This window comes from Molossus molossus, unplaced genomic scaffold (assembly GCF_014108415.1).
Source record: "Molossus molossus isolate mMolMol1 unplaced genomic scaffold, mMolMol1.p scaffold_m16_p_11, whole genome shotgun sequence".
In the NCBI taxonomy this organism is placed as follows: Eukaryota; Metazoa; Chordata; class Mammalia; order Chiroptera; family Molossidae; genus Molossus; species Molossus molossus.
This window is the reverse complement of record NW_023425346.1, coordinates 77,003,815-77,025,292: the sequence shown is the minus strand read 5'-3', so window position 1 is coordinate 77,025,292 and position 21,478 is coordinate 77,003,815. Positions and strand designations below refer to the sequence as shown.

General features: G+C 37.2%; 1 protein-coding gene across 1 annotated transcript in view; it reads right to left on the bottom strand.

Annotated features, from left to right (window-relative positions):
- Positions 1-21,191, bottom strand: part of SLC25A12 (solute carrier family 25 member 12) — a 94,246-nt gene extending 73,055 nt beyond the window's left edge. Inside the window, exons 1-3 of the mRNA XM_036254134.1 lie at positions 21,118-21,191; positions 20,103-20,156; positions 956-1,098 (exon numbers count right to left, since the gene is read on the bottom strand). Coding sequence (XP_036110027.1) covers positions 956-1,098; positions 20,103-20,156; positions 21,118-21,129 — 209 coding nt within the window. The 5' untranslated portion in view covers positions 21,130-21,191. The remainder of the gene's footprint in view (positions 1-955; positions 1,099-20,102; positions 20,157-21,117) is intronic.
- Between the last annotated feature and the right edge of the window lie 287 nt (positions 21,192-21,478).

Genomic DNA, 21,478 nt, shown 5'->3' with positions numbered 1-21,478 from the left:
CAACCCAACTCTGACAGCAGCAAAGCAATGCCACAACCACACCAAAGCACCTGTAATACAACCTTCCCCACTCTTACTCCCCAAAACACACACACACACACGCTTCAGGTCACTGCTGCTCCCTTTCCTGGAATTCTCCTTCCTACTTGTCCAACCACCAGCAAGCTCCTTTCATCTTGCCAGATTTCATTCAAGCATCACCTCTTCTTTGATGCTATCCTGACCTCCCAAAACAGACTTACCTAGGCTTTCTTGGGTGTCCATTGTACCTTTTATATACTTCTACTATGATACCTTATCCCCAAAGTATTACTTTTTTTTGTTTTTTTGTTTTGTTTTGTTTACCCATTCTCTATCTCCCTAGGCCAAGAGCTTCTTAAGACCCAGAACCCCATTTTATTTACATTTGTATTTCTAAGGCCCAATAGCACCTGGAAAATGGTGGTTGTTCAATAAATGTTTGTCAAATAAATGAGTAGACAGAGAAATGAATAAATACCATTCTCTAAATTCTTCCTTGATTTATTTTTCTTTGTAGCACTTATAACCTCTTAACATGTTATAATTTACTTTTAAATTCTGTTCATTTTTGCATAGTTTATTCACTGATATAACTCTAGCAGAGAGTGCCTAAATCATAGTAGATAGTAGGTGTTTGATATTTGTTGAATGAATGAATAAATGAATTAAAAAAATACACTTAGTTATCTGAAAACCATGCTGCTCAGATCATTATATATAAAATATGACTTTTCACATGTAAGTTTTCCAAAGAAAAAGAAATGCCAGTATCCTTGATAAGGGCAGTAAATAACACAGTTTTTATGATCATCTAAGAAAAAATATGACTTACAAATATTAAAATTCCAGATTGTCATAGGTAAACTTATGGTTTTCCATTTGTTAATTAGATATTGCAGAACAATAGTTATCTAAAAATGTAAAAAGGTCTTACCCATCCTTGGTTTGATCAGCTACTCCTGCCAAGAGCTGGACAATCTTCGGATTGCTATTTGGATCATTATACAGTCCAAGATAGCGCTGGACAAAGTCTTCCGGGGTCATGTAATGTTCTCCATCGACCTCAGTACTGGCATACTAAAAAATAAATAAATAAAAATTAAAATTATTCAATATCATTTTGTAGCCAACAAATGTTTTGTGAAAATGTACATTAAAGGCCAGTATCAAAATCAAAATATAGATAATAAATGCAGAATTTTTCTCTGGATAGTGAAAAAACAACACTACCACCAAAAGCATAATTTTTTTTTTTTTTAATCCTCATCCGAGGACATTTTTCCATTTTTTGTTCAGATAGAGCGGGAGGGAGAGAGAGGAAAAGAGAGAGAGAGAAACATCGATGTGAAGGGACACATCGAGTGGCTGCCACCCGCACGACCAACCAGGGCCGGGGACAAACTGCAACCGAGGTACGTGCCCTTAGCGGGAACCGAACCCGGGTCTCTCTGTACCGCAGGCCGACGCTCCAACCACTGAGCCAAACTGGCCAGGGCCCAAAAGCATAATTTAAGAACATTGGTAAAGTGCTGATATATGCTATAAAAGCAATTTTCAACCTTTTTCACCTTATGGCACACACAAACTAATTACTAAAATCTGCAGTACACCAAAAAATGTATTTTTTGCTGAACTGACAAAAAAAACTAGGTACAGTTTTGATTCATTCACACTGATCCGCTATTGTTGTGTTGGCTGTTGTCATTTTTTTATCTGACAATCTAAGGGGAAAGAGGTCAGTGCCCCTGAGTAAATAGTCAAGTATTACATGTTTTAAAAATTCTTGTGGCACACAGATTGAAAAATCGCTGTGCTATAACATGGATCAACCTTGAAAACATTATAAGTTAAAGGAGCCAGACACAAAAGGCTAATGTAGTTTATGACCCCATTTACATGAAATGTCCACAACAGACAAATACAGAGCAGTTGCAAGGAGCTGGGAGGAGTGGGGAATGGATAGTAACTGCTTTAACATGTATGGAGTTTCTTTTTGGCAGTGATGAAAATGTTCTGGAATTATATAATGGTGATGGTTGGATAATATTATAAATATACTAAAAAACAATGAATTATATACTTTATAATTGTTAAAATTGTGAATTTTATTGTTATGTGGCTTTTATCTCACTTAAAATATACATATACATGTGAGAAAAGAGATATTAGAAAGATGAACACAGGTGAAAGCGCAGTCAAGGCAACAAAGACCTGAAAGTGAGAAAACATCTGTAGACTCCCAGAGGCTTCCTGACCGGGGAGTGAGGGTTGACCTGCCAAACCGCAGAAGCAAAATGAAAGAGAAAAGTATAATGAACAAGACCTTCCACCACAGGTATTTGTTCCAAGTTCCAGTAGCTCAAAAAAAATAAAATAAAATAAAAATATTCTACCTTTTATGTTAATCATTTTTTAAATAATACTTGCCTATCAAATAAATGCCTCATTATTTTAAGGGTTTTATGTACTATGATATGACCAAACATGAAAGACCAAAAGCCCTTCTCTTTAGGTTGCAGCTGATCAACTTAGTTACTTCACTCAACTATCAAAGTAGTAACATCAGAAGATTTCCCAGAATCGACGAATACAAGGGCCCACTAAGTGCCAAGCACAATACATTTTTTAAAAACACACACAAACCAGGATTTGGCCCATCATCATAAAATTAGAGAACTTCAGAATAAAGAAAAAATCCTAAATGTTTTCAGAGGGAAAAAAAATCAGGTCATATATGAAGAATTATGAATCATGGGTATCCTGCCCCTCAACAGAAACACTGGAAGCTTCAAAATACAGTAAAGCCTTGAAAATTCTAAGAGAAATAATTTTCAACCTAGGATTCTAAATTGAGCCAAACTTTCAGTCAATTGTAAAGTTAGGTTGAAAGCACTTTGAGATATTCACGTTCTCTACACGTTTTTCTCCCTTCATGTACCCTTCTCAGGAAATAAGAATTTGCTTCCATCAAAAAGAGAACATGAACCAAGTAAGAGGAAGATTTGGGAATTAGGAAACTGATAATCCAGCTCAGGAAAACGGCCAAGGGAAATCCCAAGACAACAACTGTGCTGTAGGCCTCAAGAGTACATAATCCTGGCCAGGGCAGACAGGGCTCCAAGAAGAAAAGCCACCAGGGAAAATGAAATGTCAGGTTATGCAAGGCATGTATTTGGCTATGTGGAAAATAACACTGGGAGAAATTTATACCTTTGCTTACATGTCAACTCAATGAGACCCACTCTTACCACCTTATTTAGTCTTACAGCCCACGCCTGTATCCGTATTTCCAATCCCTTTTATGTTGCTCTGTTTTCCACGTGGCACCGATCACCTTCCAATATACTATATATTATAGTTTTTATTATGTTTGTTGCCTATCTCCCAATTAGAATATAAGTGTCACAAAGGAAAAAAATCTGTCTAGTTTGTTCATGGATATATCCCAAGCACCAAGAATAACCCTGACACACAGTAGGCACTGAGTGAATATTTGTTAGAATAATGAACTGGCAATAGGTACCCAAACTACTAAATGAAAAGTTAGGTATATTTTTATATTATGAAAAAGCATTTTTGTTTTATAAAAATAGGAAATATCATAATACATGACTTAACTAAAACATTAATAGTAATAATGTAAATACCAAATATTACACTTAATAATGATTACAAATATACTGAGGAGAGGAGACTAGAGGAAAAAGAATGGGGGAAGATGTAGTATAAAGCAGTCCTCATCTACTATAATGGAAAGTTAATAATGTCTAGAAATAGCAGTATCAAAATATAAAGGAAAATACCAAAATAAATAGCTAAAAGAATTACAAGTGGTTGCTTCTGACAAAAAAGATAAGGATGAGGAGGATTAGAACAAAGAAATTTTGGTTAAGCATTTCAAATGTCCTTATTTTCGATCTGACCAAACTTTCAACAAAGACAGTATTAAATCAAAATATTTCCTTTGTTGGTTTCTGAAACACCACAGAGGCTATCACTGCAAATTCTTTATCAACCTACATAAGAAGTAGCCCAAAGTGATCATATTTTTTAATAGCTGGTGCTACCAATAGCACCTAACAAATATCACCCCAAAATAAAGTAATGTTCTCTCTACATGCCATAAGTCATTCCTGAAAGGATCCTGGGTTTAAACCCTGGCCCTACCACTAACTCACTTAAGTCTTCGACAACTTCATTCTCCTCCCAGGCCCTTAGATATATCACACATCTATAAAATGAAGACTAAATAATTGTTGATGTTTCAAAACAATAGATACACAAAGATAGGATAAAAATAAATAAACGGCCAGGCTGGTATGGCTCAGTGTTGAGCGTCAACCCATGCACCAAGAGGTCACTGGTTTGATTCCTGGTCAGGGCATATGCCCAGGTTGTGGGCCTGATCCCCAGTGGAGGGCATGCAGGAGGCAGCCAATCGATGTTCTCTCTCATTGATGTTTCTCTCTCTCTCTCCTCCCTTTCTCTCTCTCTAAAATCAATGAAGAAAAAATATTTAAATAAATAAATATAAACTGCATGATATTGCTAATAATAGTGAATGGATTCTACCAATTCCTGTCAATTGCTTCTTCTTCTCGTTCTTCAATGTATGACATAATTTGATATGTTTACCAAGATCACAAAACCACCAGAATTTAGGACAGGCAGGAGTGGGGAAAGGTACGTCAGGAAACTATTGCAAATGGAAAGAGGGAGCAACACAAGGAAGTCTAAAAGTTGAATTTAGAGAGACTGACAAGTCAACCACTAACCAGAATATGAGTGCCAAACCACAGTATGAAAAATGAACAATGGGAACCAAAAAGGAGTGGTTCATTCTAAGGATTGGTAGGATGGGGTTGGGAGGAGGAAGAAGAAAGTGATGTTCAGGATAGGCCTTAAAAGTAAAATTCGATTTCAACTACAAATAGAGAGAAAGGATATTTTAGACTAAAATATAAAAATCAATGCAAATAAATATAGAAATAAATGTTTCTTCTTTGGGGGGAGAGAAGTGGTAATAAAGAGAGGGTGCATACACAAAGATATGTAAAAGGTGAAGCTGAAAAGACAGTTTGAGGCCAGATTGTGGAAGACTGAATACTAAACCGAATAACTCTGAGCTGTATTGTGTGGGCCATGGAATAGCACTAAAAATTTTAGGGGAGGAGAGAGATTATCTGACCTTTGCTCTCCTAGGGAGCAATGTGAAAGATGGGCTGGAGAAGAAACTGATTAGGGGCAGGGAGACCAAGTAGTAGCTATCGCAAAGATCCAGGTGAAAGAAGTTGAGGCTAAACCAAGGCAGTGGGAAGGCAAACTAAAAAACAATAGAAGAAAAAAAAAGCCAATGGTACATTCACCCATTTCTAATGGATATGATTTTATAGTATTTTAATAGTGTTACATTCATACCATTCAAAATTCAAAAGGTATAAAAGGATTTTATACAGTGAAGTCTTCTTCCCACTCATCTCCAGTCACTCAATTCCCCACTCCAGAGACATTCAATTCCTTATATATCCTTCTAGAGATGTTTTACACATGAACAAGTAAATTATATATACATGAGATATATATCCTAATATATATATGCAAATGTGTATGAATATTCTTAACCATTTCTCTTTTTTACACAAATAATAACATACTATTTATACTGTTCTGTACCATCTTTTTTTCAAATTCAGTCCTTTTAAAAAGTGATTTAGCTCACACAGACCACAGTGTGTGACTGCGGGGGTGGAAGGCGATGGGTGGAGGTGGTGGAGAGCATAGATGAGATAAATGGTGATGAAAAATTAAAATATATTTTTAAAATTAAATTATATTTATAAAAAGAAAACATCCCAACACAACGAAAACAGGCTCAATTAAAACGAAGATTTAAAATTATAAATTCATGTGTGCCTAATAAAATATCAATATTCAAAAAATAAATGAAAATAAAAAGTGATTTAGCAACATATGTGCATACATACAAATATACATATACATCACATATAAAGAGCAATAAAAATGCTCACATCCTTTGTTGACAAGGAATCCTGGACATGACTCCTACGAAAAATTTTAAGAAAGAAAGAACTAAACACAAAATACAAAATAAGAGATGAGTTATGGTGATCTTTGTTTTCTCTCTGTTCTCTTCACAATTGTTTGTTACTTTCTTTAATTAGCAGGTGTAAACTTTCAAAAGGAAGGATTTATGAAAATATTTGAGTCAGTATAAACAAAATTTGGCGTCTGATTGTCCTTTGGGAGAGGGGGCACAGAGATGTCATATATCTAATACCTGAGTCTGACTGCCAGGACTACTACCACTACACACACAGAACACATACATACATACACGCATACTTGCATACACTGAGAGTATACTGTACTTACTGAATCACCAGGACATCACAATATTCTTGACTTTAAAATGATCAGGAAATAGAGCAGCCTTAGCACAAGAACACAGCAGTCAACAAAGAAAACAAATGCTTTTGTTGACATGTACTGGAACAGGCTCTGACGGTATCTGGGGTTATAAATGATGCCAGAGAATCATTTACCCTGAGGTATTTCGCTACTGCTTTCCCCCAAGTCTCCCAATCTATTTTAACTTGATTTTGACTAAAAGATAAAGTGTATAGCTCAGAGAAAAAAACAAGTCTTCTCATTCACAAGGAGTCACTCACTACTTGGCTTCTGCAGGAGACAATTAACTAATTAACTCATTAAATTAGAGACAATTACTTGGCAATGTCAGTGAGCCTGTTGCCTGAACAGACAGAACAGAAGAGGGAGTTCAGAACTGAAACTAGAATCTACCCACAGTCAGTCAAGATGCTAAGACATTTCAGGCATCATGTTCTCTCTCTCTCTCTCTCTCTCTCTCACACACACACACACACACACACACACAAACAGGTACTGAAAAATGGGTAATAGATTTAAACACAAAGTATTCTTAAATATTTTTTAAATAAAAATGATCAATTTATTTTAAACAACTTCATTAACTTTAATGCTTATTTTGATTGGGTAAAAATCTAAACAGAATTTTTAAAAGTAGTACTGGCTGGTTTTTCTCAGTGGTTAGAGTGTCAGCCCACGGACCAGAGTCAAAGGTTTGATTCTGGTCAAGGGCATGTACTTCGGTTGCAGTTCAGTCCCTGACCCTGGCCGGGATCATGCAGGAGGCAACCAATCAATGTGTCTCTCTCATATCAATGTTTCTCTCTCTCCCCCTCCCTCCCTTCCACTCTATCTAAAAAAAAATCAATGGAAAAATATCCTGGGGTGAGGATTAATTTTAAAAAAAGTAAACATGACCTAGGTTAACACAAGGCTAGAAATAAAGCATTAAGTGGCCTTACTGAGACCTTCTCTTTCTGCTAATCAAAATGACTTGAGTGTTTATACTAAAAATAATAAAAAGAAACTTAAAGTTTTGAGTCTCCCAATGCTAAAAATTTGATATAGCAAACAACTTACTAGTTTTATAATATCATTTCCATTTTGTTTCTAGCATTTCAAAGGGTGCACTAAAATAACTTTAAATTAACCAAAAATTATATCCATACTCCAAATAACTTTAGAGCTAATCATTTGCCATTTCAAAGATGTCTCTTAAGCACTGGTTAAACCCCTCTTGAGCAAGAAATCAAGGACACATGAAAGTCACAGATAAGAAGTAGCTGCAGGTATCTAAAAAAAAACAAAAACAAAACAAAAAAATACAGGTAGTCTATTTTCTTTTTTTTTATCCTCACCTGAGGACATTTTTGCATTTGCCCTCAAATAGAGCAGGAGGGAGAGAGAAAGAGAGAAACATCGATGTGAGAGAGACACACTGACTGGTTGCCACCCACACGACCCCAACCGGGGCCAGGAACAAACTGCAACCGAGGTATGTGCCCTTAGTGGGAACCAAACCTGGGACTCTCTGGTCTGCGGGCCGACACTCTAATCACTGAGCCAAACCGGCCAGGGCTAGTCTACTTTCTTTCTTTTTTTTTTTTTTTATCCTCACCTGAGGACACTTTTCCATTTTTTGTTCAGATAGAGTGGGAGGAGGAGAGAGAGAAACATCAACATGAAAGAGACACATCGAGTGGCTGCCACCCACATGACCCAACCAGGGCTGGGGACAAACTGCAGCTGAGGTACGTGCCCTTAGCGGGAACCAAACCCGGGTCTCTCTGGACCGCAGGGCAATGCTCTAACCGCTGAACCAAACCGGCCAGGGCTACTTTCTTAATTAAACTTTATTGAAACCCAATTCAAGTATTTGAATGTAAAAGTACATACAGCTTTCACATTTCCAGAAATATTTAAATGTACACTGAGTACAGTTCACATGTGCTTGAAAAAGCCTAGATATTCTGAAGCTTGAGAAAATGGATCTTATAGATTAGAATCTTTACACATTTAATCCAAATTATTGCCTATAAGAGATGGCAGGGTTTCCTACTTACACTGAACTACCTGGAGCTGCAAATGAAAAGATCATATTATCTAGAAATGTTTTGCCTATCAAGCCAACAGATGAACATAACAAGGCCTCACTTGCCTGGAGTTAGTTGTAACTCCTTTGCCATTTACCAAATTTAACCTTAAGTGACCTTCAGAATGTATGCTACTAACATCACAGGTTAACTATATAAAACAAACTTTACAAAGAATTTACACACTACCATAAATTTCCATTGAGTAAGGGGGAAAACAGGGTTAACTTAAAATTCAATGACATGAATGAGTAAAAAAGCCAAATAGTCTAAATGATACAAATTACCTGCTTAAATGGTTTAAATTAAAAAACAGATCCTTTGTGGCTCAGTGGTTGAGCGTCGACCCATGCACCAAAAGGTCACTGGTTCAATTCCCAGTCAGAGCACATGCCCAGGTTGTGAGCCTGATCCCGAGGTGGGGGCACGCAGGTGGTGGCCAATCAGTGTCCTCTCTCATCGATGTTTCTCTCTCTCTCTCTCTTTTATTAAAAATTTAATAAAACAAACATGAAAAAAAATCTTTTGATGTCTTCTATATCTAAAAGATTTTTCAGAGATTATAAAGGAAAATTCTGATCTTCTGTGACTAGAAACCTGGTTACTTTTTAAAAATTATACAGTGTAGTGCCTGACCGGTGTGGTTCAGTGGTTGGGCATCAACCCATGCACCAAGAAGTCACTGGTTCGGTTCCGGGTGGGGACATATGCCCAGGTTGTGGGCCAAATCCCCAGTGGGGGGCATGCAGGAGACAGCCAATCACTGTTCTCTCTCTTTGAAGCTTCTCTCTCTCTCTCTCCTTCTTCCTTCCTCTCTCTCTAAAATCAATAAAGGAAAAAAATGTTTTTAAATAATAAAATAAAATTATACAGTGTATCAAGATCAAGGATTTCCTTTTTATGTACACCAAAACCAAGGTAATGTATCTAAAAACACTACTCTTTAAGCTAACAATCTGCTAAAATCAAATCTTTCAGGTTATTTTGCATTCAGTTAAAAGCGTTTATGAAGCATCAAATATGTGCTAGGCATTATGCCTGATACCAGGGATGCAGAGATCAATAAAACATTGTTCCTGTCCTCAAATAGCTCAGAGACAAAGGCATGATGGACTCCTAAACCAGGGTCAGAAAATAGGTTCCAATAGATGCTGTAAACTAGTTGAGATTTCTTGAGCCAAAATACTCTGAACCTCTTTAACAGAAATCAGCAGGGGGGGGGGGGGGGGGCGGAGACAAGGTCTTAAAAACCAAAGTACTTGTTATTATAAAGCATATATGCATGCATATTGAAATTATTATTCTAAAATGCTTAGAAACACAGAAAAGCACAGAATCCCAGTCTCCCTCCTTGCTTTATTGAATTTTTCTACTTTTGTCAAACATGAAGGAGTTATTATTCTAATTCCTAATTTTTCTCCAAACCAAGGTTTCCTTCCACAATTCTTGGGTTTACCAGGAGGGAGATTGGTCCTGACTGGTCTAGGCAGCTTCATCTCTGCTTATCCAACATGTGACTGTAATATGAGTTAAAATAAACTGTTCCTCTATGACTTTGTTCCAACAGAGATGAAATGACATTTTCAGATCTTAACATACTTTCAGTAACTCAAATGGCAATGTCACAAAGTTCTATGATTCCAAATACTAAATAGAGCATTTCCCATATAGAAAAATGAATTACATGAACAATGGAAGAAAAAGACAGGTACCAAGGCAAGGGCTGAGCATATGAAGTTAATCCCTTTGCTGTTCTTCCCTATTACTGCTCTTACACCTAATAGAAGGCAAACTTAGTCAAGAATGCATGCCCTTTCACTACAAAAGCACTCAACATAATGAGCAAAGACCACAACAACTCTGACACACAAACCCTGTTACAATAGTACAATGTGGAATTCACCTTCTATCATAAATAATATTTTAATGAGTAAAAATAATTTCAAACACATTGTAGCCACGTTAATTTTAACAACTTTATTGAGCCACATTAATTTTTTAAAAAACAGAGATTTTAATTAGTGATGCAAAATTTTTCTGATATTTATCACAATCAACTACACATGCTTTGGGGAAAGGCAATTTTATACATCTAATTTTAATTAGCACTTTTAGTTGCATATTTCACATACACTAGAAGCAAAACCTTCTATTTGGATTTTGCAAAAAAAAATTCCTCAGATGTCTGCCTAACTCAGATTACTTCCATGAAATACTATGGGCTTATTTTTCTATTTCTTTTAATATATGTATTTTTACTGTCCATTACAGCAAGTCCTACTGTCAGCTACCATACAGTGCAATTCCTAACACAGTAGGAAGGTACAAGACTTGTTAATCACGGAAATCAACTGAAGCTACCATAATAAACTAGGTCTACTAAAACAATTTTCCCCTTAAAAATAGCCAAAAACCTTAGAAATAAAATAACAACTCCAGAGAACTCAATAACTGGAACTAGAATGCTTCTTAGGGCAGATTAGGTTGAATAATTAATTTGCATTGTTCTTAAAATAAATATTTCAATCTCTGGGTGGACGTAACCATGGGAACATACAAGGAGCATATATATATATATATTTACAAGCCTGGGCAAATCATGTCTTTGACAATCGAGGTACAGCTCCTAGGGAGACAGAAAGCTTTAATGTTGGTAAGTCTTGATTAAATACCAATATTTTTACCACTGTGAAAAAAGGATCTTTATCCTTATAGAGAGTGGAAAATATTAAGACATAAATCAACCAAATACCAATGTATGAACCTGGCTTAGACTCTAATTTCAATAAAGCAACTTAAAAAAAAAGAAAGAAAAAGAAACAATCAGGAAAATTTCAACACTGAATGGAAATCCATGTTATTAAGGAATATTTTTAGGTGTGAACATTGTATTGTGGTTTATTTGGTTGGTTTTTTAGAGTCATCATCTTTTAGAGATACACAATGAAGTGTTTATGGATGCAGTGATATGTTGTCTGGGAACTGCTTCAAATAATCCAATATAGATGAAGCAAGATTAGCCATGATAGATGAAGCTGAGTAATGGGAATATGGCAATTCATTATGCTATTTTCTCTAAATTTATATGTTTAAAATTTTCAATAGTAAGGTTTTTAAAAGGCTACAGGACACTAATGAGATAATTCTATATGTACTAACAATATTATGTAAAAAAAAAATTGCATTAAAATACATAAAGCGAGTTTCCTCCATTTACTGTGTAACCTTGAGCAAATTAACCTTTCTGGGACTCAGTTTCCTCATCTATTAAATAGGAACAGTAATGGTATCTACCTTACAGAGTTGTTCTGAGAATTAAATACGATTTGTATAAAACATTTAGAATAGTACCTGAGACAAAAGAGTGACTCAGTAAGTAACCGATTACAGTTTTAGAAATCCAAAAATGGCCAGGGCACTGGCTTCAGTGAATGAGGCTTCAGAAATTTCAGCAGTACAGTAAGTCCTGGCTTACCATCATCAATAGGTTCTTGGAACCACAGCAAAATGATGTATAAAGAAACCAATTTTGCCATAGGCTAACTGATATAAAAAGACTTAAGATCTTATAGCATCTCATCAACGTTATAATGAAACAGAGTTGAGCACAATGATGTTATTCGAGGACCTGTGGTACAAAGTGAAAATGAGCCGGACAAAACAGGGAGATGCTTTTTTAAAAGCTACACATAAAAAGTGAATTATAAGTCTCTTTCAGGTTTGTGTTTTGGTATGTCAGAGTCTACGGTTAGACTATTCTTCCTTCTTTGATCCAGACTGAGAAATTCAAAGTTCAAGAGAAAACTGCTATATCTTCTACAGTCACTCAGTCTTAGACCATGGCTATACTTCACCTCAGAAACTATAGACCTGAGAGAAGCCATTACCTCTTACAACTGTATTTTTGAATGTGGAGCTTTGTAAACATCTTCAGATGTATGTCTCAAGAACATGAATAATTAACTGATTACATTTACATGTGTCATAAACACATATTAATATCTTAAGTCACTTTATAGGTCTAGCGGTTACCTGGGGAAAACAAGGGACTCAAATCCTATTCAGGAAAGAAAAGTCTTCACCCCATCTTAGAAGAAAAGGAAGGGAACAAAGAACTAAGCTTTATTTGGTTCTCCATGTGTTGGGCACCATTTACACATTATTACCTCATTACCTCACACAAGGACACTAGGAGTAATTATCCTTCTTAGATGGATAAGGAAACAGGCTCCAAAGTAATGTAAACACCTAAGGTTAAATAGCAAAAAGGGATCAAATAAGGATTCAAATCCAAGTTAGACTAGAAAGCCAATGTAGGCTCCAGCGAAACTCTGTTGCCTCCCGGATAAAAAGTCACCCGAGGCCCAGCTCCAGACATTCTAAGAACCCTATGGACAGGAGAAAATTAAATTGGAAGAATCAGTCTACTCAAAGCAGTCATCCATTTCAAAACACAGAAATGTGTACGAAAATTTACATTTCAACTTTACTTTTTAAAATATGAGCTACTGAATCAGTCTACTTCTTAGACCTTCAGTGGTTTCCATGATGCCCTTTAAAAAATATTCAAACTCTTCTCCATGGCCTATAAACACCATCTTGCTTGATGTGACTCCTTCAGCCTCATCTCTTACTGGCCATTCACCCCCTCTCACTGATGCTTCAGGCACACTGGCTTCCTGTTTGTTGAACACACCAAACCTTTATCCACATCTAGGTCTCTGTACATGTGAGCCCTCTGTTTGGAATTATCTCAACCCACCTTTCAGTTCTCAATTCTAGTATCATCTCCTCAAGGGCCTTCACTCACCACCCTCTTGAAAAATGATAAGCCTTTTCCATCATTCTGTTTATTTCCTTACTGGACTTGTCACAATCTGTGGTTCGTGGGTTTGTGAGTATGTGTATGTGGACTTGTTATTGTCTGTCTCACCCCTACCTAGAATGTGATGTCCTACCTTTACTGAACTCCTCCACCTGAGCTCTATAAGGGTAGAATCTAGTACAATGCCTAGACTGGCCCGCAGTAGACAATGAAAAAATGTGTTGATTGGTAGAACATAACATGGCATTTAATAACACTGATTTTCTCAACTTTTCAGTTATTTTTCCATCAGTCTAGGTGATTCAAGGATAAAGTCTCACTATGGTGCCAGTTTGCCCTTAATGCCTAACACTTTTTTAAAAAATGAGAACGCTATATAGTTTTATGGAAAATACTTTATAAACTAAAGATTAAAGTTATTTATTATCTTCAATTCCTATATTCTGAAGAACTGCAGGAAACAATCAGTGTGGTTAAGAAACTATAGATCCCTTTCTGTGCATCTCATACTGGGTTTATTCAACTCAATTTATGCTGGGAAGTCCTTTTTTATCATTTTTTTTTTTCTTTATTGATTTTAGAGAGGGGAAGGGAGAGAGAGAGAGAAACATCAATGACAGAGGACATCGACTGGCCACCTCCTGCATGCCTTGACCTGGGGAATTGGCCCACAACCTGGGCACATGTCCTGACTGGGGATAGAACTGGTGATCTCTTGGTGCATGGGTTGACGCTCAACCTCTGAGCCACATCGGCCAGGGTGGGAAGTCCTTTTTTAACTTCAGGTTCTGAATTGCTCAATTCTTACTTTTTAAATTATTCACTTATTCAAAATTTGATATACGCACACTGAGACTCTATTTTTATTTTCCCCTAATTCTTCCCCCAAGTTAACAACTTAGTCTCTATCCTTCCATAGTTTTCTTAATGCCCATTAAATCATACAAACATATGTGTAAATATACATATAACATATATGAAGTAACTTTTAGAAAATTAAAATCATTATATACACTTCCTTACATTTTTCTTTTCTCACTTAATAGTTCTTGGAAATTCCTCTAAATCAGCTGTAACAGGTCTAACACATTCTTTTTAGTATCTACATAGTTCAATTTTTCTACCACTCCTCTTTGATAGTATTTATTTTTGTTCTCTTCACCCCCACACCTTTTTTTAATTAATCCTCACCCAAGGATATTTTTCCCATGGACTTTTTTTTTTAAGAGACAGTGCGAGGGAGGGAGGGAGGGCTATAAGGAGGAAAGGAGAGAGAAATATCGATATGAGAGAGACACATTGGTTGGCTGCCTCCCACACATACCACAATCAGGGCCATGGATCGAACCTGCAATCCAGGTACGTGACAGGGAATAAAGCCGGGACCCTTGGGTGCATGGGCCGACACACTAACCACGGAGCCACACTGGGCCAGGGCTCGCCCCAGTTTTTGAGGAAGAACTGAGTGCTGCAACTAACAACCTTGTACATATATTTTCTTATGAGTATTTTTATTTCTTTGGGATAAATATCCCAAAAGTAGAACAGTTTGTTCAAATAGTATCTTCTTTTTATTTTAAACCATTGCCATGTTTCCATATTTCTTTCCAAAGACTCTTTGTTTACACAAACACTATAAGAGAGCAATTCTTCCCCTCCACATTTGGTCTCAGTAGATGCTAACATTCTTTACTATTACTTGTATTATAACTGTAATATTATGGTACACATCCTACACTTTTGAAAACATATCCCCAATGCATATTCTAACAAAATGGAAGGGTCTCCTGCTAAAAGCCCTGCTTAATTTATTTCTCAACCCCAGGTTACTGCCAAAAGTAAATAAATACATAATATGTAAACAAGTTTTATTAAATAAAAGGACATTTCTTTCAAGTAAAAATTAATATGTTATCATAAAAACCCTAAGGTTTGCTTTACATTTGCAGCATCTTTGTCCACTTATTCTCTAATCCTAAATAAACAAGAGAGGAAAAAAAGCATTTTCATAATTTTATATGGGATATGATCTTCATTATTATTATATTGATAATAATGAGAAAAAGAAGAGGCTCAAAATAATATTTGAGTCCTATACTACAGTACATTTTTGGTCTAGCATATATAATGAATGGTGCAGTCTCAATACATGTTGTTTTTACCATACAATACTTTGATAAAGGAACAGAAAGCCTATTACTTAAAAAAAAAAAAAATGAGTTCTTGAAAAATCATTCACTTAAAACAGTTTTTGATAAAACTACTTTGCCACAAAGCACAGGCCAGACCAAGATTTTATTTTGAAATGTGTCAGACTCATAACAAACAGCCTGTGACATTCCTGTTGTCCTCAGCCACCTCCCTCTCCATTGCTTCTACTGTCTCCTTCCTTGCTACTGTATACTTCTTATATAGCAAAATTGGGTCAATGATAGTGAGTGGGTGAGAGGTAAAAGAAGAAAGATAAATCAAGAAATGACAGTTGAAAAGGTAGTAATAGTAAAATCTTAGCTTAACAACTGATTGTACAATTATAGCACAGACTAACATAAGAATTCATGTTATGTTCCAATTTTATGAACTTGAGGGGCAGGGAAAAAAAGATTCCTAGTGAATATTATTTGTTCTTTTTTTTTTTTAACTAATACAGCTCATCAAAATTTGAGAAGTAATGAACAGAGAAAAAAATAAACCTATTTCCTTATACTCAAAATAATAATGTTTTATTCCTATAAAGCCCTTCTCATGAACTTGCACACATAATTCCACTAAACATAGATATACCAGCACTTTCAAATAGGAATATTTTGCTATTTACAAAACAAAGACTTTTGAGCCATACTATTTGTGAATTTAGACAGTTATGCCACGAATCTAATTTTTTTTTTTTTTTTTTAAAAAGAGCTTTCAGCCCTGGCTGGTTTGGCTCAGCGGTTAGAGCATCGGCCTGCGGTCCAGAGAGACCCGGGTTCGGTTCCCGCTAAGGGCACGTACTTCGGTTGCAGTTTGTCCCCGGCCCTGGTTGGTCATGCGGGTGGCAGCCACTCGATGTGTCCCTTCACGTCGATGTTTCTCTCTCTCTCTCCCTTCCTCACTCTCCCTCCCACTCCATCTGAACAAAAAATGGAAGGGTATCCTAGGGTGAGGATAAAAAAAAAAAAAAAAGAGCTTTCAGCCTGACCAGTGTGGCTTAGTGGTTGAGCGTGGACCCATGCACCAAGAGGTCGCCAGTTCGATTCTCTGTCAGGGCACATGCCCAGGTTGTGGGCCAAATCCCCAGTGGGAGGCATGCAGGAGGTGGCCAATTGATGTTCTCTCTCATCGATGTTTCTATCTCTCTCTCCCCCTCCCTTCCTCTCTCTCTAAAATCAATAAAGAAAAAATAATAAAATAAAAAAAGAGCTTTTAACTGTATTCTAAAATTCCAAATTAAATCTTCTGTGTATTCTTTAAATGCTCCAATGATCCTGAACTCAAGTGACCCACAAATCCTACCAAAACCAAATTACACTAATAACAGCATAATCTAAACATAATTTTAGTTTTAGACTATATCCTTTGTGTAAAATTCTACTTTAAAGTCTCATGAGACCATTCTCCCTAGTTATCTTCTTCCTCCTTCTCACTTCAGTTGTGAATATCACTTATAAATCAGTCCCTTATTCCCTGTCTTATTTTATATTTTATTCCCCTAATCACAAGGATTCATGTATCATCTATATGAATTTATACCTGTCCAAATTTGACTTTAACTTATTAGGGCACATTTATTTAGCAATCACACTTAAACTTCTCCCCCCCAAAATTCCCAAAATAGATACTTCGTCAATTAGCATCTATCCTAAAAATGCCAGATTCACTACCCCTTCCTTTACAAAGTCCCTGGTATTGTCCTTTCTTTCCATTTCCCCAACCACCAGCCTCTCCAGGTCATTATCACCTACATGTATTATTTCAATAGCCTTTTAGCTGATCGTCTTACCTACTTCCAACCTCTCCACACTTTATCCAACAAACACAAAGAGCTGCCAGAATTCACTACTTCAGTCTGCCCATTCAGAAACCCACAGTGTGTCCCCACTATTTCAAATCCAAACTCCTTAGCCAAATGTTCTAGGTTGTTACAGATTAAAAATCACCTCAGTAAACAGATTTTTTTTAACTTCTTAACAAATATAGTTGCCATTAGCTCCTCACATACCTCTAGTTTTAAAAAATCATACTGCTTTAAGATCCCACAGATGGTATAATATAAGGGTAAAGAGTATGGGTTCTGTAGTTTGATTTGAATCTAGCCTCTACCACTTATGAACTAAGTCACATTAATCAAGTCATTTAACTTAATCTATTTAACAGGAACACTAACCCTACCTCTTAAAGTTATGAACATTAAAAATACCCTTAAAGTACCAGGCCAATGACCAGCACACTGTAGAATAATCAATAAAGGTTAGCCATTGTGATTATTATTACATGGCCACACTGATCTAAGCAAGCCAATCTGATTGCTCTACCAGAGGCTTTGCATTTGCCTTCACTATTCTTGACTCCCTAAACCACAAACATTTAGAAATGGAATGGGTCTCAGAGAGGGTTCAGTCCTCCCCTTTGATTATTCAACTTGGTGTCTAGTACCAACCTAAAACAAGTGCATACATGGCATACAGAAAACAGTCCTTAGTAAATATTTATTGGGTAAATATGTTAAATGCTCAAGAAATGTGTAGTTGATATGTATTTTTGTCTCCTGTTATCTCTAAAATATTATTAAATCATATGCATCTAAAATAAAACTATTTCTAAACAATGCCCTATAGCTTCAAGTATAGTTTGAAGTACTCAAGACAGGAATAAAATTTGAAAATGTAATATGTTACCTGGTAACTATCCTCAAATTGATTCAACTAACTATATTGTAACTTTCTAACTGCTTTAAGCCTTCCTAAAGATAAGTATCCATGTTCTCTCTCTTACCTATTAGTAATTCTTGGGTCAACACTTAAAAGTTAGTGCTAAGCCCTGGCCAGTTAGGCTCAGAGGTTAGAACATGGGCCCACGGACCAGAGAGTCCTGAGTTCGGTTCCCGCTAAGGGCACATACCTTGGTTGCAGTTTACCCCCGGTCCCGATTGGGGTCATATGGGTGGCAGCCAGTCAATGTGTCTCTCTCACATTGATGTTTCTCTCTCTCTCCCTTCCTCTCTCCCTCCCGCTCTATCTGAAGATAAATGCAAAAATGTCCTCGGGTGAGGATAAAAAAAAAAGTGCTAAATGTGCAATTATGAATTCCACAAATTTTCAATATAAAAATAAGAGCACCATCAAAATAATATGTAAAAAGATAATAAATTTAAAAGTTGTCAAAAACCTAGGCATGGTCCTAGCTCTCTCCTTGTACTTCCAGCTCTCCCCCACTCCCCAAAAACAAATCTATACAGAACCATAGATTTTTTTTCCCCCCAATGAGATTTTTAAAACTTGAAGGACCTCAGTTTCCATTCCCTTAAATCCTATTGACTCCCAAATGAGAAGATGTAGCCCAGGGAGACCAGATAATTAGCCTATGGGTACAACAACCAGATAGAACCAGAACTGGGAATAGAATCCAGTGTTCCTGACACTTAGGTCAATGCTCTTTTCACTACATCATGCATTGTTTCAGCTGACTTCTTCTATGCCTTCTTAATATAGAAAACAAAATTAACTATAGCACATGAATAATTCAAAATAATCATATGGTGTGAATACTAACATATTTTTGGCTATTTTCAAGAACTTGTGTGAGGAATAAGGGTTTCAAATCATAAAAAGAACATTTCTATTAGTTACATTTGATCTGGAAATTATGCTTCCCCTAAAATCATCTATGCAGCCTCATCCCTCAAAATAGGTTAAGCAATCCATGTCTCAGATAAAAATGTCATCTATTCCAGGCTCATCAGCATATGTTAGAATCTGTTCCTAATATAGAATCATAAACTTTTGGAGTTGGAAGGAACCTTGAAGATCACCTCTCATTTTACAGAGAAAACTAATACCCAACAGGGACCTTGCCCAAGGTCAAAATTTCTGTACAACAACCCAGGTCCTGAATAGAAAGTTCTCAAAAGAAGATTTCAAAGAAAAACACAATGTTTATGGGAACACCTTAGTTTATATCCCTTTACATCTACTTCTTACATAGAACTTCCTGCATGAGAAACTTTTGGAATTTAAGAAAACAAAACAAAAAACTAAGCCAATTTTTTGGTTTATAGCCAAGTCACTGATCCTAAAAACTTATCACAAGTTAAGGTGGATCCTGGCAAAAATCTCAGACAGTAACATTTTGAAATAAAACCCTAAAAGCATACAGATATGACACTTAAAAAGTTAAGGGAGAAGAGACACACACAAATTAACTAGTTACAATATTTTTGTCTCTGTAAAAAAAATTACATAGAGAATTGTTTTTAAGTAGGAAAACATTAAAAACTGTAATTTTTAAGAAAGAAAATTTTAATCACCATACCTATAATTATACAAGAATGTCAATACTTTCTGAATTTTTATTTTGGTCAGTGCTTAAGGGAAGCTGAAATTTAGTGTTCGTTTACATGTCTTTAAAAAACAAACAATAATTTGAGAAAAATAAGAATTATAAGCTATATTATCTAGCCACGTTCTTAATATATGAAATAGGCCAATTGGCCTAAAAAGTATAGACTTACACTTTTTTCCTCCCAGTGAAAAAGCACATTACATAAGCCAATTTACCTGTAGGAATATGTTTCTTAACTCATGAGCATCACCTCGCTTGGTTGTCTGCACCTGTAAGGGGGAAAAAAAAAAAGCCAGTTAATGCTTCACTAGAGGCCACATAATCTCTTCAGATTAGAGTTCACACATGCTAACAATCAATGCTCTTATCTTTTATAAGGGCATTTAGTTTAAAACAAACCAAAGGCACTAATACTGATAAGAACTGTCAAACTGGAGATCTGTGACTACAGGGTGGAAAGACAAGTGTGAAGAGCCTAACATAGAGAAAATCTATCAGACAGATTTCAGATTTCATCTGGATTGGAAAGGGAGGGTAGTGAGAATCAATCTATTACTTTACTCCACATCCACTAGCAACACAGTGAGCAACCACCCACTTTCATATCACGAGGCCAGCTAGAGTAGATCAACAGGAAAGTTGAAACACCCAAATTAATCGCATGGCCTAGCAGCCTTCCTTACCCATGGAAAGCAATCCTGAATACAATGATTTCCGCACCACTCTCTCTATTCAACCTAAAATATGAAAGCTGCCACGCTTTCAAATACTTTCGACATCCTGCCACCTGCAGCGCAAATGTCAACCAATGCCTCCAAGTCCCACGACGCCCCAAATTACTCAATTACGCCCTCCCCCACCGCAATACACAGATAGATGCCTTAGGTACCCCGACTTTACATGCCACTTCCTCCCACTCCCTTTCCGAAGGCCTCCAGCTCCAGACTCACAAACCCATGCACTTAGAGTAGGGCACTACTCTTTCTCCACCGACCCGTGGTCCTCACAAGCCCCTCCAACTCACAATCCCTCCTCCTTCCCCTCCCCCAACCAGGCATCCTCTCCCTCCGTTCCTTGCCCCGCACAGCCCTACCACCTGCGGGCTGGAGCCCTAGGACACTCTATCTAAGAAGTAGGCAAAGAAGGAAATGGGAAGAGGTGAAGGGCTGCAGGCAGGGTCCCCAGAACGTCTCTTATGCAATAAAGGCAGCAGTAGAGAGTTGGAGTCACCTTGACCGCCATGCTGTGCTCGGAAGCCGGGGACGAGCGAGGGAGCGAGCAGGGCCCAGCTGTCAGGGCGCGCGCGCGCCGCCTCCCCGGCCGCGCCCGCCCTCCCGCTCGCCGGCGCCGCGCGCGTCCCTATGCAAATCAGCCGGGGGCGGGCGGGGCGGGGAGAGGGCCCTGCGCCAGGTTCAGAGAAGGGAGCTGGCCTGGGGCCGGCGGAGGTCAGGCCAACCGCTCCGCGCTGGAAGCGGACGCGCCTCCCGTGGGAAAGACTGGAGTGCCAGCTATGGGATTCCGATACGCCGGGTGGTTGCTGACAGCTGAGTCGCCGCCAGGAAAACCCTAGGTTTCCTAAGGCCTGTTAGTG